This window comes from Tasmannia lanceolata, unplaced genomic scaffold (assembly GCF_043159265.1).
Source record: "Tasmannia lanceolata isolate RefF3 unplaced genomic scaffold, GAP_Taslan_0.1 ptg000002l, whole genome shotgun sequence".
Taxonomy (NCBI): domain Eukaryota; kingdom Viridiplantae; phylum Streptophyta; class Magnoliopsida; order Canellales; family Winteraceae; genus Tasmannia; species Tasmannia lanceolata.
In genome coordinates, this window is record NW_027518679.1 from 27902896 (window position 1) to 27920735 (window position 17840).

Genomic DNA, 17840 nt, shown 5'->3' on the forward strand with positions numbered 1-17840 from the left:
CATTAATAAGTTCAATTAACACTGTATTATTCAGATTCCAACCCAATATTAAATAAGCCAAAAGCTTTGCAATATCTAAGACCATCCAGCATGCTTCTAACTTCCATTTGCATGTTAGTATCATTATTATAATATTGAGAAAAATCGAAACTACTTTATCATTATGGTTCCTCAAAACTCCCCCACCACTAGACGTGCCAGGGTTCCCTTAGATGCTCCATCAAAATTAAGCTTAAGCTCATCTTTTCTCGGTTTTACCCACACAGCCACACCACTTGGAGAACCTTTGGATCGTTCCTTAGCTTGCGAAGGATGTTTATTTTACCAGGGGACCAAGTTTCTCATTCAGAACAATCGGACATACGCGAGAAGGACTTATTTTGCGAGTTAACCCAAGTCATGACATCCTTGAAGATAATATTAATAGGTTTGCTCAAACTTTCCATCCGCCTTCTACACCTTTCTCTCCATATCTCCCAATATATGAGAGATGGGATGATCTTTGTAGTAAAGCCAAACATATATTTATTTTTCCTCTTAGCCAACTCGAACCACTGGAAAAATCTAGCCGTTATAGGCCGATTTTGTATAAGGGGATGTCAAAACTAATAGCAAAGTAACTCCACAGGGTTCAAGTCATATCACTTTCAACAAAAAGATGATTCAAGTTCTCTTCTGAAGGTGAGAAGCAACACATGTACATAGATGGAATAGGAATAAAGATATCTTCAAGCCTCTCATCAACTGGAACCATAGTTAAGAAGATTTTTCAAATGAAACACCCTATTTTTTGTGAGTAAATCATTCCAGATATATGTAGACCATCTTTTCTTCGACATTCTCTATCGCACCAAATTCCATGCTGATTTGTTGGAGAAGTGACCAAAGTTATTTAGCGTCCAAATGAGCTCATCTTCTTTATCAGATAATTGAGCCTTTGATGCTCTAATGGCATTAGTGATTCCTTGAGAATTGCTGGTCTCAACCAAAGATAGATTCCATTCTTCCTTCAATTCCTTCTTAAGATTTTGACTAAATAATGACTGATTTGAATTGACTCGGTTAAGAACTGAACCTTCCTTCAAATTTCTGATGTCAGTTCAATTTAATTGAACTCGAAATTCTATTGACATTGAAATTCTATAACAGATATGTTCTCAACTGAACCAGTAAGCTATGAGAATTAACTGGAATTGAACTTAAGTTTTCTAACCGAATTGAATAATTTGATATCTTGAACTTTCCGAAGTAAGTCGAAATAATTAAGCTAGTAATTGAGCATTCCAAACTTGATTTAGTACACCAACTTCCTACTAGGATTTGAATTGGATTCAGTTTAGTACAGAAAACTGTCTTCTTCAGTTCAGTATGGTCACATCTCAATTGAGTTTAGCTTCTATGGAAGACAATAGTTCGAGCACACTAAACTAATGGTAAATCTGCACGAGAAAGAACTTATTCTCCTACAAAACCTTGCAGGTTTTTGCATCCAAAATCATAAGCTGAATCCGAGCTCCAATTGAGTTGACTTCTAATAACCTGGATGGCCTAGATAATGAAGGGCAGATCAATGAATTGGTTTTGCAGAAACAGTTCAGTAATCGACTGAACTGACTTGAATGAAGCACATGGCTCCTAATGAGTTGCAACTTGCAAGACTTCAAAAACAGTGAATTGTTGATTCTATTAAGAATCCACTCTAGCAACATGGGCGCAACAGCAACAAACGAACCTGCAGTTTAGATCAGTCTCACTTTTGGTTGAAACCAACTTCTCACTACTGCTCACTGTCCAATGTATTTCACCGGAATTCAACATACTATCGCACACGTCTTTGGCCCAGAAAATTCTGAACCAGAGCGTAATTTTTTTGCTCATAATTTCCTACTAGAACAAACCAATGCTTGTTTAACTAACAACAACACTATATCCAAACAAATTCAAGCCGAAACTAGACCGAAATTCAGCTCAAGACTAGCCCCCGATTTAGTGTTAAAATAGAAATTTTATCTATAGACATGTGAAGTTCTAAGTTTGTCTTTGATGGATCTGAAGGCTGTTCTAGTTCAATTCAGATTTGAACTGCTCTAGAATAGCCGCCCGTACACACATAATATAAATATCACGATTTTATTGGGACATTTTCATATAATGATAAAATTCTGAAATAATTTTGAGATTTTAAAAATGTAGAGATATTTTCATTTTTGTCATTTATTGTGAAGAATATCATGCTAATATTGCAATAATATCACAATATTTTTAAGATATTTTTATTTTATATATTTCTTAAAGCATATATTTTTAAATAATTTTATTTTTACCATTGTTCCTGATAAAAAAAGGGTTGCCCGGTGGACGAGGCTCTAGCCATTGCGGGCTTTGGGGAGAGCTACATGTATGCATTCTTTCCGAGGCTGTTCACGTGGCTCGAACCCGTGACTACCAGCTCACAATGGAGCAACCTTAGCGTTGCGCCAAGGCTCGCCCTCATAATGGAGCAACCACTGTTGTTCCTGATAAAACCCAAAAAATAAAAAATTAATATATCCCGAAAATTTTCCTTGCCAGTAAATTTATGAGAATGATATTTGTGACTTGGGAGACAAGATGATAACAACAGTGCGTGTTGAACAATTTAAACCTGATTTTCAGGGATATTGAAATCTTAGGGGAGATCACTCGAGATTTCAGTATCCCGAACAATCAGGGTTAAAATCAATCCCTTCCGCTCCACTCGAGATTTCAGTATCCCAAACAATCAGGGTTAAAGTTTTTAACGCTCAGTTCCTTTTTGAATTTCGGTTCGGTTTCGATTCGGTAGATCCAAACCGATTCAAATTTCGGTTTGTTCGATTTGGAGTTCAAACTGAACCGAAACCAAACCGTTGCCACCCCTAATTACAGCTAAGCTCCAAAAAGCTAAAAGAATATAAAAAAAATTCTAAAACTGAAAAAAAAGCTAAAAAAATTCTATCTCATGAAACCCCCTCCTCCTATAAATATAGGAAAAATCTCTTCCAAAAATCACAATTGAGTGCACCATACAAAGATTATGTCTTCGGCCCTACTCCAAGTCTCTCATATAACTTCGTCTCACCCTATCAAGCCTAATTAAAACTCAGCTCAAAAAACCTAAAGAATAAGAAGAAAAAGAGAAAATGAAATCAGCACAACCACGTTTTGATATTTGCACTAACTCATCTTGTCTTTTATTATTTAAAGAGCTGCCCAAAGTCATTACATTTTCCAAAAAAGCTCTCACAACCCAATTAAAAAGTAAAAGACAAACTGGGTTTGTGCAATTATTAAAAACATTGTTGTGCTAATATCATTCCCCAAAATATCCCAAAATAGAAAAAAAATCCAATGTCTTCAAATCCCCGCCCCTCCTATAAATACAAGAAAATCTCTATCACCCAAAACGTTTCAGCTCACTTCATGGCCTCCTCAACTCCTCCATGCTCTCTCACTACCTCAAAACCCTACCAAAACAACCATTACCCCCAAACCCCTCATAACAAACACCATTGGAAACCCTCTAACAAATTCTCCTCCTTAGGCTCTTCTTCCTCCTCACCCACCACCCAAAACCCCTCAAATTTTCCCCTCCCTTCTCACAAATCAGAACTTTCCACCAATTTTCGCGGCCACCGCTCAACCCGCCTTGTCTCCAAGTTCCATTTCAACCGTCCCAAAACCACCATAACCCGCCACACCTCTTTCGCAGAACAAGCCCTCCATCTCGCCACTCAAACCGATGAAAAAGCCCTAGAAACCCTCCTCCTCTCCTTCGAATCCAAGCTCATGGGCTCTGATGACTACACCTTCCTCCTTCGCGAATTGGGTAATCGTGGCGAGTGCTCAAAAGCCCTCCAATGCTTCAAATTCGCAATCCCCCGCGAACGAAACCCTAATTCTAAAGGTAAACTTGTAAGCTCAATGATTAGTATTTTGGGTAGGTTGGGTGAAGTTGATCTTGCACGTTCAATCTTCGAAAAAGCAAAAATTGATGGGTATGGGAATACGGTTTTTGCGTTTTCAGCGTTGATTAGTGCATATGGGAAGAGTGGGTTTTATGATGAGGCGATTTGGATTTTTGAGGATATGAAAAAACGTGGGTTGAAGCCTAATTTGGTTACTTACAATGCTGTGATTGATGCTTGTGCGAAAGGGGGTGTAGATTTTGATAAGGCTGTGGAGTTTTTCGATGAGATGGTGAGGAATGGGGAGTATCCTGATCGAATTACGTTTAATTCGCTTCTTGCGGTTTGTAGTCGTAGTGGGTTGTGGGAAGCTGCAATGGATATGTTCAATGAGATGGTTAATAGGGAAATTGATCAGGACATGTTTACTTATAACACCCTTGTGGATGCTGTTTGTAAAGGTGGGCAGATGGATTTGGCGGTTGAGATAATGGCGGGGATGTCGGAGAAGAGAATGTGGCCGAATGTGGTTACTTATAGTACTGCGATTGATGGGTATGCGAAGGCAGGGAGATTAGATGAAGCATTGAATTTGTTTAAGGAAATGAAGGTTTTGGGTGTTGGTTTGGATAGAGTTTTGTATAACACCTTGGTTTCGATTTATGGGAAGTTAGGAAGATTCGAAGAAGCTCTATGCGTTTGCAGAGAGATGGAGAGGTCAGGGATAGAAAAGGACACTGTCACGTACAATGCGTTGTTGGGTGGGTATGGAAAACAGGGGAAATATGATGTAGTAAAGTACTTGTTTGAAGAAATGAAAAGAGAATGTGTTGCTCCAAATGTCTTGACTTATTCTACGTTGATTGATGTTTACTCAAAAGGGGGTATGCACAAAGAGGCAATGGATATATTTAGAGAGTTTAAGCGGGCGGGGTTAAAGGCAGATGTTGTTTTGTATAGTTCACTTGTTGATGTCTTATGTAAGAATGGACTGGTAGAATTATCTGTATCTATGCTTGATGAAATGACAAAAGAAGGAATTCAGCCTAATGTTGTCACATACAATTCTATAATTGATGCTTTCGGGAGATCAAGGACTGCCCAAATCCAAGAAATTGATGATAAAACCAATGATATGTATGAATTGCCAAACGGGGACGTTGTGATGAGTGATATAGGAGATAAGAAAGGGGATAATCAGGTTATGAGGATTCTTGGGCAGCTAGCAGTCAGGAAAGAGCGGCATGCAATGGAAGGTGCAAAGAACAATTCTCAGGAGTTATTGTGCATTTTGGGGGTGTTCCATAAGATGCATGATCTGGAAATAAAACCAAATGTGGTGACCTTCTCTGCCATTTTGAATGCTTGCAGGTATAATATTTTTTGCAGTCCTTTACTTTGGTTATTTCATTTGTGTCACCTTATCTCTTTGAATAGATTATAATCAAGGTTTTAAATTCCAGTTTTAGTCGTCATAGAAACAGGAACGTATCGATTTTGGTTGGAAATTTCGGTGGAAATATTGTAAAATCACGGAAATGTATGGAAACTTGTGCAAGTGATAGAGTTTTATGATGAAACTCCAGGAAATGCTAGAATATTCATAAATACATAGTTAGAAACCATCACATAAGCAAGACAACCATATATAATGGTTTACAAACATCAAACACCTAGTGACATGGGCGATAATGTCTGGTAATTCAGCACATACCACATTTCATATGTAATTCATATAAATATGTATACATAATACATATATTATATTGAGGAAAGTGTTTCTGAGCTCGAGCTCAAAAACTCATGCTGGCCCACATTTTTGGGGCGATCCAAAGCGTTCATTTGAAAGGCCCTTACATAGGGTGCCTACAAAAATCAGGTCCATAGGATGATCCTAACCCTTCCATTTGTGGAGGGAAAAAATGGGCAGATCTGTGGAGAAACAGTATCTGCCCATTTTCCCCTCCACTTTTGGATGGGTTCGGATGATCATATGGACCTGATTTTTGGTACAAACCCAATCCATGTAAGGGCCATTCAAATGAATGCTTTGGATCACCCCAAAAATGTGGGGCCCGCATGAGTTTTTGACGCTCGAGCTCAGATAAGCTATCTGAGCTTGAGCTCAGAAACACTTTACTCATATTTATATTTCACACGCAATTTATATAAATATGTAACACATGCTGATATAGTATACCACAATACACTTACAAGTTTGGTTTCAGTATGCTTCTCATTTTTTTATCGGTTTTGGTGCGGAGTTAAACAAAAATATTTCAGTCATTTCGTGTCAGCTTTGCAAGAAATTTAAAACCATGAAGATACGACCATAAAATATTTCACAGGTGGTGAACCGAGTCATAGGTCATCAGATTGTCCATGCCAGGCATTCAATCCTTAGACCAATTTAGCAGAACCTGTAGACGATGAGGATAACACAGACTGTGAAGGATGAAATTGTCCTCATCATTAAGGTGCTCCATAAGAGTGGACAGATGAGCAATCTTTTGAGGATTAGCACGATGAAATTGTGCTTGATGGGGATCATCTGAGGGCAGTCTGTGTGACCCGATGCAGTGTACGTCAGTCCATTAAAAGTGAAACTGCCAACACTATCATGTATTTCCCTATAGTTAGGACTGGTAGGAGATTTGAGTCCTTTGTTATTATTGTTGATAAGCTCTCCGCTTTGTCTCATTTAATGTTGATTTGTATAGATAGGTTCTCTTACGTGCCTTATTTCTAGAGAAAGCTTTGGAGCAAATAAGGGATACATTTCAATTTGATATCACTTACTACTCTTGGGCAGACAGACAAGCAGAAGTGATCAGTCATAGCTTAGGGCATTTGTTGATATGTTTAGCTGGTGAGAGACCTCATCGATGGGACAAGTTTTGCCCCAAGTAGAATTTGTATATAATAGTTCCATTAATCATCCCACTGAAAAAGTCACCTTTTCAAACTATTTATGAATACCCTATTTCCCGCATTTTGGATCATACTCTGTTGTCCTACCCCGGTTTGTGTAATGTTGAAGCCAAAATCTCATTCATCATATCTATCAAAAAAAATATATCAAGGAGGTACTACAAGAGGTGTATTGAATGAATGTGCTATAGCTTGCAGGTTGCATCGAAGTGTATTGAATGAATTTGTTGTGTTTTTATTATTTCATTCCACTTTGTACATTTCTGTCATTATTCGTTTTTGCCTTTAGCATGATCGATGTTTATTCTCATATTTGAGTGGAAGCAGCACATCACCCCGTTTACTTTGTTCTTAATCAACATATCTAAGTGGGCCTGCTACTGTAAATGGTTCTTTTCATTTTGGGTATTTGCTTCTCATCAAACACTGTCTGTGTTGTTGTTTTCTCCATTTCATCTGGGTATGTTCTTCCAGGACTTCAGGGTCATTTTGCAATCAGATTTTTTCATGCCACACTTCATATTGTGCTCACATTTCTGTTCGTATGTGCTTGAATCCCTTGTTGCAGTCGTTGCAATTCATTTGAAGATGCTTCCATGTTATTGGAAGAACTGCGGTTGTTTGATAATCAAGTATATGGTGTCGCCCATGGACTTCTAATGGGCTGCCGAGACAAAGTATGGGTTCAAGCTCTATCCCTTTTTGATGAAGTCAAGCGAATGGACTCTTCAACTGCATCTGCATTCTACAATGCTCTAACAGATATGCTGTGGCACTTTGGCCAGGTAACATATCACATCAGCACACCTAGCAACACCTTTTATACAATTAATGGTTTCACACGCTATAGATACCCATTTCTATTCATCTTGGTTTATGTGGTCATTCTGATGAGGTATTGGATATACCCTTGTTTTCTAATCCAGGTCCTATTTTTTCGCGGTTCATTTTCCTGACATCTAACTTGCAAAAGACCTGATGAATTTATGTTTTTCATCAGTTCCTGTGGTAAATTTAGATGCCAATATGGTTGTAGCTTTCTACAGACAGGTTTTGGTGTTGTAATGAATTGGGACCATTGTTCATACCTGCAACTTCAATCCTCATATTTTTTACTGTCAAAATAGTTAAAGAAGATACAAGAATGAACTCATAAACTTAAATACTGTAAAACTTTCGTTGACATCCATGATCCCAGGTTTGGAGAGAACATTGAGACTCTGGTGTTTGACCAAGATGCTTCCGTTCTGCCTTTTCCATGAACTTGTGTTTTTTCAATCCATGGTGCTTTTTATGAAGGACTTTAATTACCGAAATCTTATTCAAACTAATAATAACAGTAATAGTAGTATTAATAATAATAATAATAATAACAACTTACCGAAACCTTCGTTCTAGGTTGCCATCTCTTACTCCCCCGCTTCAACATATCATGTCTTACCAGTTCTGTTCTATTAATAAATTTTGAAGACATTAGCAGTTTTTTGAAAGAGAGAAATGCAGACTTTGAGATGAGGCATGTGGTTATGCTTCAAGGCATATCAAACTGTTCAAATGCTCATATTTGATACAGAAATCAGATTTCCATTTGAGATTTGGCAGTAGAAGGAAGCCCACCCCCTCCCTCTTAGCTGAAGAAGATTGGATCCGTTCGAACTTCAAAGGGAAAGGCCAAACCTCCATTGCCATGAAGGCAGCTTTCTCTGCTGCCATCTATTGTTTATGGGTTGAGCGAAACAACCTGATCTTTAATCAAAAGTTCTTGCATAAGCAAATTATTCTTCGGAATGTGCTATCTATCATCAAGAACAGAATTGCCCATCTCCATCTCTATGACTCAGTTAATGACAGAATCAAAGAGATTTCTGCAAACCTGGGGATCCCGCTGGTGAGCCGCCCTACCCAATCTAAAACCTGCAGTTGGTCTCCCCCGCTGGAACATTTTTTTCAAACTGAATTCCGATGCCTCTCTGCAGCAAGATGATGCAGCCATTGGTGGAATTATTTGTGATCCCAATGGTTCCCCTTATGCTCTGTTCTCTGTTAATCGTCCTCCGGATTCCATTAATAATCTTGAGCTGGAAGCCATTGCTTTTGGGGTGTCAATTGCGAAACAGATTCTTCTATAGCTGAAAATATCATCAAAGGAGTTTCTGATTGCCCCTGGAAAAAGCTGCAGTTGATTGAAGAGATTTCTAAGTCTTTGTCCTCATTCTCTTCCTGGCAGATCTCCCATGTCTGGCGCAAAGCAAATAGGGCGGCTCATTTCCTTTCTAAAGTGGACAGCCCCTGTAAAGGGCCTCTCATTCCCCTTAATGAGATTCCCCAAACTCTTTCCACTATCATTTCTGAAGACTCCTCGGGGATGGTGTACACTCGGCTGTAATTGGCTTCTTTCTTCTTATGTTTGTTTTCATGCCTGTAGCCTCATTGAAGGCAGTTTCTCTTTGCCTTTGGGCTGGTTGGGAGATTGTTCCCCTATGGGTTGCTTTCATGCCCCCTTAACTTTGTAATTTCTTTTTATGCTATGATATTTGGTAGGGGTCCCGCCTAACCCCAGCTTGCCCATAAAAAAAAAAAATCAGATTTCCATTTCAGTTTCTAAGTTGATGTTGCCAAGTCTGAGTAGCACTCTATGGCTCCAATTAAAAGAAAAATAAATTGACCTAGTCGATTGTTGTCTTCCAAATAATTGTTACAAGCTTCCAAAACTTTGAAATCTGCCTTTGGATTTCTAAGTTCAACCAGTTCAACCTGCCTAAGTCAATGTACTGAATTGTTATTTGTTATTCATATCTATGGTTAAAAAAATTTAGCTAATATGTGTGTTCTCCACTGTAACATGTATTCTTCTAAATGGGTGAAGAATCCATGTCGGACATGTCTCAGATTCCAGTACTTAAAGATTCTCTGAGACACTTCTAGATTTCTTTTATCTGTTGTTGTTTCTGAGTACTACTACCACAACTTTACAATTGCCATATATTTTGAGTTTTACCCATCCTAATATTAATTTATTAAATCGAAATAAAATATTATATCTACTTAACCTATTAAAATATTCAATATATTACTTGTTATAACCATTTTTTTAATGGCACTTGTTATAACCATATTATCGTGTAAATTTTTTTTGAGAATTTATTAAAATATTTTGGCGAATCCACGAATCGTTCTTTTTTATGTTTGCCGAAACCGACACTCGATGCCCATGTCGGATTCCGACATTTGTATCCGTACTGTTGTAACATTGATGTTTTCTGTTGTTTTCTTTGTTTTAAGTAATTCAATTTTGCATAGTTCGCTAATTTTTACCCATGGGGGGGGGGGGGGGGGGGGGGGGGGCGCTGTTATCTGTAGCTGATCTTTAGTTTTGTGATGTACTTTCCTCCTTGGGTTCAAGAGTTTGCCTTCTATGAGTATGTTCGGCTGTATATTTCTAAGGTACATGTGTGTTGAGCATCACAAACCAATGGTTAGCATTCTTGATTGTAACCAGATTTCCTGCCCTCACAAGTCACAATTATTGATGTACATATTTTGTCTTCTATGAGTATGTACGGCTGTATATTTCTAAGGTACATGTGTGTTGGGCATCACAAAACTAATGGTTAGCATTCCTGATTGTAACCATATTTCCTGCATGTGCATGTCTTGGTATAATGCTCACAAGTCACAATTATTGATGTACATATTTTCAAATAAATGAGTCAAAATAGTGAATCTTACTATTTTATTCTTTGGGGGCCTTGACAACTTTGATACCTTGAATCTGCATGTGAAGTTGATAGGAGTACATTCTACCTTCTGTTAAATTTTATTATCGGCTATGATTTAGCCGACACCTTGAGTTTATTTTTGACAGTGACACGACACAGTGTCCACATGTGTCGACACCCTTTTCGACACTTTTAAATGTGTTGCTAGAAGTGTTGATAACTTTATATGTATGTATGCGCGTGCCACTATTTCTAGATTTTTACGGGTTGCCATGTCAGACACCCCGTATCTGTGCCAAGACTCGGCACACAAATCTGTATCCACAAATCATGATTATATATACTTCCTATTTTAGCCGTGTCCCTATTTTTAAATTTTGGGGATTTTGCCGTGTCGGACACTCCGTATCCGTGTCGACTCATGACACTTGTGCCCGTCTCCAAAAAAACCGTAGAGTATAGGTTATGTCACTGAGCAATCTAAGTTTGTGAATTGACACCCTCAAAATCTTCAATGGTAACCTTCTTCTCTCTATATGGAAATTCCTTAAAACTGTTTGTTTTACTTTAGACATCATATAGAGCCTCTAAAGCTTGAAATGCTCATAAGATCATCATCACCTCTATTTTCTTGTAGAGGCGAGGAGCAGAGCTGGTTGTGCTTGAAGGAAAACGTCGACAAGTTTGGGAGAATTTATGGTGTGATTCTTGCTTGGATTTGCATCTTATGTCATCTGGCGCAGCTCAAGCAATGGTTCATGCCTGGTTACTCTATATACGTTCTGTCATTTTCAATGGATACGAGTTACCAAAGTTAGTGAGGTATAAACTTGTTTACAAAGACTCGGTTAAGAACTAAGGCCAGATACATTTGTTCTAACACCACTATTAAATTATTCAATTTATTTTTCATGTCTCTATGTATAAATATTCATTCACATTTTAGTTGTTTCTGTACAGCATTTTGACTGGGTGGGGGAAACACAGCAAGGTAACTGGTGACGCTACTCTTCGTCGTGCTATTGAAGGACTTCTTTCTGGAATAGGCGCCCCTTTCCATGTGGCCAAGTTCAATTTAGGGCGCTTTATATCAACAGGTCCTGTGGTGACTGCCTGGTTAAGAGAATTGGGCACGCTAAAGGTCCTCGTTCTTCATGATGACAGAGGGAATCCTGAAAGCGGGTTTGATCAACTCCCTAACTTGCAAATAGTGCCATTATAGTTTTCAATCTTATACATTTGTTTCTATTTTATTTTCATGTTTTTTAACTGTAATTTATGTGTGAAAGACTGAAAGTAAAATCATAGATTTTGGCATGTTTATTACCTCCTGTCGTTCTGAGGGGAAAGTTCCCTTTTTGTAGCATATGAATATCTATGGTCTTAATTTATGAGCAGAAAATCGGATGTTATAATATGTCAATTTGATTATATGCTTGTATTTGCATTCACCTGCATGAATTATCTGGGTGAGTATCCCAAAAAGAATGATACCCCTAACCACAAAAAAAAGGAAAAAGCCTTGCACAATTATATATATATATATATATATATATATATATATATATATATATATATATAGAGGAAAAGGATTGTAAGCTCGAGCGTACCAACCTTATGGTACGCTCGAGTGCCCAATGACATGGGTCCCACATTTTTTTGTGGTGATCGAAAGCATTCATTTGCAAGGCCCTATCATAGATAGGGTGTGTACCAAAAATCAGCTCCATTGAATCATCCTAACCCCTCCAAAGTGGAGGGCAAAAATGGGCAGATTTGTGGACAAACAGTGTCTGACCATTTTGACCTCCACAAATGGATGGGTTAGGATGATCCAATGGAGCTGATTTTTGGTACACACCCCATCTATATAAGGGCCTTTCAAATGAATGCTTTGGATCATCCTAAAATTGTGGGCCCACATGTGATTGGGCACTCGAGCGTACCATAAGGTTGGTACACTCGAGCGTACAATCCTTTTCCTCATATATATATATATATATATATATATATATATATATATATAGAGAGAGAGAGAGAGAGAGAGAGAGAGAGGAAAGTGTTGGTGAGCTTAAGCTCACCAAACTTATGGTGAGCTTAAGCTCACCAAACTTATGGTGAGCTTAAGCGCCCCAATCACATGGGTCCCACATTTTCTGTGGTGATCCAAACCATTCATTTGCAAGGCCCTATCATAGATAGGGTGTGTACCAAAAATCAGCTCCATAGGATCATCCTAACCCCTCCATTTGTGGAGGACAAAAATGGGCAGATTTGTGGACAAATAATGCTGTCCATTTTGACCTCCACAAATGGATGGGTTAGGATGATCCTATGGAGCTGATTTTTGGTACACACCCCATCTATGTAAGGGCCTTTCAAATGAATGCTTTGGATCATCCTAACAAAGTAGGCCCCAATGTGATTGGGCGCTTAAGCTCACCATAAGTTTGGTGAGCTTAAGCTCACCAACACTTTCCTCATATATATATATATATATATATCGGAAAAGTGTTGCTACTCGGTCTTGTAGCTAAGCTTATCTACTCGGTCGGGTTAAATACAGTGGGGGCCCACATTGTTTCGGTGATCCAAACAATTCATTTGAAAGTCCCTTATCTAGATAGGGTGTCCACAAAAAATCAGACCCATAGGATCATCCTAACCCATTCAACAGTGGAGGGAAAAATGGGAAAAAAATGAACATGCACAGTTTGTCCACAAATCTGCCCATTTTTCCCTCCACTGTTGGATGGATTAGGATCATTCTATGGGTCTGATTTTTTGTGGACACCCTATCTAGGTAAGGGACTTTCAAATGAATTGTTTGGATCACCCAAACAATGTGGGCCCCCACTGTATTTAACCCGACCGAGTAGATAAGCTTAGCTACAAGACTGAGTAGCAACACTTTTCCATATATATATACACACACACATTTCGCAGATGGTCTGTTGCATCTAACAGCAGCCACCTCATTAATGAAGACAAAATCTGCTGAAAAGTGAGCGTCTGTGGCTGCTGTCAGATGCAACAGACCATCAGCGAAATGCCTTTTACGATGGATGCTAGCAGACACACACACACATATTCAAGTATATTGTGCCTAATGTTTCTACTTCATCCATTACCTCTAGTTTTGGTAAGTGATATTTGCCCTCCCTTGTTTTGATACTGGCATACATTACCTCTAGTTTTGGTAAGTGATATTCGCCCTCCCTTGTTTTGATAAGGCCTTCCTCACCTTATCAAACACTTGTTGAATTGGCTGGTGATAATATTTTAGGAATTATGGCATCCATTAAGAGCTAATTAGAAAAATGTCAAACAAAAAGAGATGCACTTAGTAACTAAACTGAAGAGTTCATGAAATGCCCACCTCATTCCTTCGAAACAGTTGAGAGGAAATAGTGAACTACTGTATGTTAAACATTGAACCATGGTGCTGAAAGATTTAATGCCTGCCTCATACATGGTCTAAAAGCATTGGCCATGGACACGCCTTCCCCGCTATATTTGCAGGTTGGTTTTTTAAACTTATAAAGTGTAGCAACTGGTAAGTCCGGGCTCTCTTCACTTGTTTAACTCTGCTAAAAAAAACCCAGCAATGCCAAGCAAAGGAGTTTTGAGGGCTGCTCTAATACAATGGGTATGCATGTACTTAATAAGTTATTTTAAGCTTTCGGTTTGATATTCTGATGGCTGCTCTTATCGATGTTTGATTTAAGCATTGGCGCATCCGTTTCTTGCTAACCACTAGTACTGTCGATTTCTCGAGCTTAAGCATTTTCTTTGATATACATAATTAGAGAGGGAGGGAGGGAAACCCTCCATGTATATATATGCTCAACAGTTCTTGCTGTTTTCTACTGCGATAGTGTTCTAGTTTAATCTTTCTGTTTGATTTCAGGCTCTGAAGGATGCTCTTATCAATGTTCTAGTTTAATTAAATGCTGGTTTACTACATTTTAACTGCTTATTTTATCATTTCATGTTAAATTTAATAAAGGCCACTGATGAAGAATTAGATTTTAAAGAGTACTAAAGATCTTTTTTACTCCTTGAGGTCTTTTAATCATAGCTTAAAACCTTTACTTATGCTGTTGATTAGAAGAATTTTGAAGTTGTGAGAAGGTATGGAATAGAGGCTTCAGGAGAGATGTTTTTGGAACTTCTTAGAAGTAACTTCTTGCTCATTTGTTAAAGCCTCTTTTTTGGGATTACACTACCAAATTCTATTTAGACTGTAGCTCTGGGATCCATGCCATTACGGTCCCACATCATTTCACTTGGTCTTATCTCACTCCACCAACACATCAATATAATTAACCATCAATGGCTCCACCATATCATTAGGAAAAAAAACTCATATGAACTAATCCCTTAGGGGAAATATAAAGAGTGGTCATCAAAGAATAGGAATTTGGAAAAAATGGTATTTTGCAACAAGAAAAAAACATCAATCATTTAAAAGAATAAAAGCTCTATTTCCACTTTCCTTTTCTCCTCTCTCATTCATTGTTTGTAGCTAAGGATCTCTTCCATCTCTATTCATGACCATTCCTTGTCTTCTATATGATTAGTTGAGTGGTCATCATGGCCTCTGCTAACCGGTTCGCAGGGAAGAATAGCGCTAGCTCTAGCATTCTGCATTTGGAACTATCGTGGCAATAGATGATATTGTCTCGGAAGGGACTGAACCCAAGGTTTGTATATTAACTCTGCCTTAGATGGGGTTGGGTTTGCAGCTTATTTTCTCTTTGATTTTCGCTGATGGTAAATTCAGCCGAATCACCCTGTAGATTCGGGGGGCTGATCTCTTCTTGATGGAGCATGATTTTGGCATAACATTGGAAATGAGTTTTTTCCGGTCTGTAAAGGTCTATATGGGCTTATGGAGACTGAGTTCATGGACCTTCCAAACTTGAGAGCTGTTCTTATGCTTAATTTAACCCTAATATCCTCCCTTTACCCCATCATGAGGGGGGGAGGTTACAGGAGAACCCCATTTCTTTCTCTCAGGGGTGGCTGCTTTAGGTTTGGCACATTTCATGTAACAGGTTTGTATGGTCCTGGAATATGGGTATCTGATCCTTAGGCGGGACTTTTTTCAGAATGGAGAGGGGGAAGCTACTTTTTCGTCTCAAAAAGAAAAAAATATATCATCTTGGTCATTTGCAAATTGGGATACGAGTGATGCCATGGTTCTTGAAGAGGATCCTCCCGAACCGGGCACTGGAAGATGATGTGAGAATACAGAAAAGGGGTGACCCACCAACAATCACTGATAAGGAGAGCTCCATCAGAACACTACATCAACTTTAGATTTTCTCTCCACTCCTTCCTCATATGCATTACCAAACAGGTTTAGAACCATATTTGGGACAACCACCATAGGCCACAAATCTGTGGCACTAGAGGTCAAACGAGAATGTTCAATATTTTCCTCGTGGGAAATGTACACGGGAAATGTACACGAGGAAAAAGAGTCTTCAGAGAGAAAATGAGAAGCCGGCATAATTAGATGCAAGGGCTGCCTAGCTAGCTGCTTTAGCTGCCTGTGAGCTGATAGAGTTGCCTTCAAGACTACCAAATATATATAACCCAACGGTCTAACCCTGGGGCAGACCAAAACCGAAAGACACTGGTCCTATTCTTCGCTCCTTAATGTTCAATTTGTGTACAGCTATGCCAAAGTGAGGCAGGTCGATAGATTGGTGAGGGTTAGAAAGAAGTCATGCTCTGGTGCAAACAATATTTGTGAAGGCCGCTTCTCAATTACAACAAGAGCATCCCTAGAAGAGACCGGTGACCAGGGACTCGCCGCCAATGCGAAAAGATTCCGTCGAAAAGAATGGGACGCTCGGGGGAACTCTTCCCCGAATCTCATTCTGAAAACGAGGTGGCCTTCTATAGGCAACGGTTGCCACTGGTGGGATGGATGGATGGAAATTTGCTTCTTCGCTAACCGCTCTCTTTGCGCTCTTTATAATCTCTGCTCTCTTTGACTCTTCTGTTAACTGCATCAACAATACATTCCTATAATTCTCAGAGGCCTCTTCTTCATTCTGTTCTGCCTTCTCATCCACCCTAGCTATTATGACTTCCTTGCCTGAACTAAGCCTCTTGACAGTGCTTTGTTAGGTTTTTGAGTGCGTTATTAGACGTTGGTTTTAATAAAGAAAACAGTAGTGAAATCAGTATTTTCGCAGAGATCGCATGCAGAGGCTAGGAGAGCCATTGGGAGGTTCTTCCTATCTTATTGACTTAGGCATAATCATTAATGCTGTTTGGTTCGATATGTCATGTTTTTTCGAACACGATGAAGCAAATTTCCGTGAGTTCCAAACTCGGAGCAGTTCTTATGCTTAATTTAACTGTTTACCATTTCTGAAGTTGAAAATTTGTTTATCTTTCTTTTTATTAGCTAGTTTCAGCATTTCTTCTTAGGGTTCGCATGGGACGTTGATCATGTGAGAGTCTATTGATCCGGCGGGCGAACACATTTCTGGTCCACTGATGAGGAGCTATGTGCTATCAAAAGTTAGTGGCAGTTACTTCCATCAAAATCATATGCTTAAATGATTGTGGAGGTTGAAGGTAGCCAGAAAACATATTATATTTTATAATTTCATTGGAGGTTGAAGATAGGTAAACATATGCCCAAAAGTACAATGGAAGTTAGCAGTAGCTAATCTCCTAAAGATGCATATCCAAATGCTTGTAGAGGTTGAGGGTGGTTAGGCAACACATGTTTAAGATTTCATTGGAAGTTGAAGATAGTTAGACACTTGACCAAATCTCATTGGAGGTTGAAGATGGTTAAAACACATATCACACCCTTAATTGTTATTAGTGATATGGGTCACGCGTAAGAATCTGCCTTTGGGATCAGCTACTACTGATCTAAGAGGATGATTAGCTAGACTGGGACTGAAATAAAAACTACTTGACATGGTGAGTAACTATAAATACACCCAAAAAAAAAAAAAAAAATGTTTCATAAGAATTTTTTTAAATGATGATCTTACATTTTGTGAGTGTTAACCTTTATACTTTTCTATGGAGTTTCTTGTTGATCCTTTGTTCTCTTCATCACCCTCTCTATTTATCTCTTTATCTCTCTTTCAAGATTTTTGTTCGACTCTAGACTGATTCACTTTAGTATATCAATGAACTTAATTTTAGTCTCTAGAATGGTTTTTTTGTGGCTGCTGATATTGGCACTACCATGATTTGATAATTGCACTAACTAGACTAGGCT

The 17840-nt window shown here is 38.6% G+C and overlaps 1 protein-coding gene across 1 annotated transcript; it reads left to right on the forward strand.

Moving 5' to 3' along the window:
- The first annotated feature begins 3415 nt into the window (after positions 1 to 3415).
- GUN1 (s uncoupled 1) lies at positions 3416 to 11993 on the forward strand. The gene is made up of 4 exons (XM_077361834.1): positions 3416 to 5297; positions 7426 to 7642; positions 11214 to 11398; positions 11537 to 11993. The coding sequence occupies exons 1-4, from the start codon at positions 3442 to 3444 to the stop codon at positions 11796 to 11798; spliced, it is 2520 nt and encodes an 839-aa protein (XP_077217949.1). The 5' UTR covers positions 3416 to 3441; the 3' UTR covers positions 11799 to 11993.
- Positions 11994 to 17840: the final 5847 nt, after the last annotated feature.

What these genes read in the sequence shown, in the direction of transcription:
- GUN1 (XM_077361834.1), top strand. Translation starts at nt 3,442, where the DNA reads ATGGCCTCCTCAACTCCTCCATGCTCTCTCACTACCTCAAAACCCTAC. An exon ending in GCCATTTTGAATGCTTGCAG is followed by an intron (nt 5,298 to 7,425) that starts GTATAATATTTT and finishes CCCTTGTTGCAG; the next exon opens with TCGTTGCAATTCATTTGAAG. An exon ending in GAGTTACCAAAGTTAGTGAG is followed by an intron (nt 11,399 to 11,536) that starts GTATAAACTTGT and finishes GTTTCTGTACAG; the next exon opens with CATTTTGACTGGGTGGGGGA.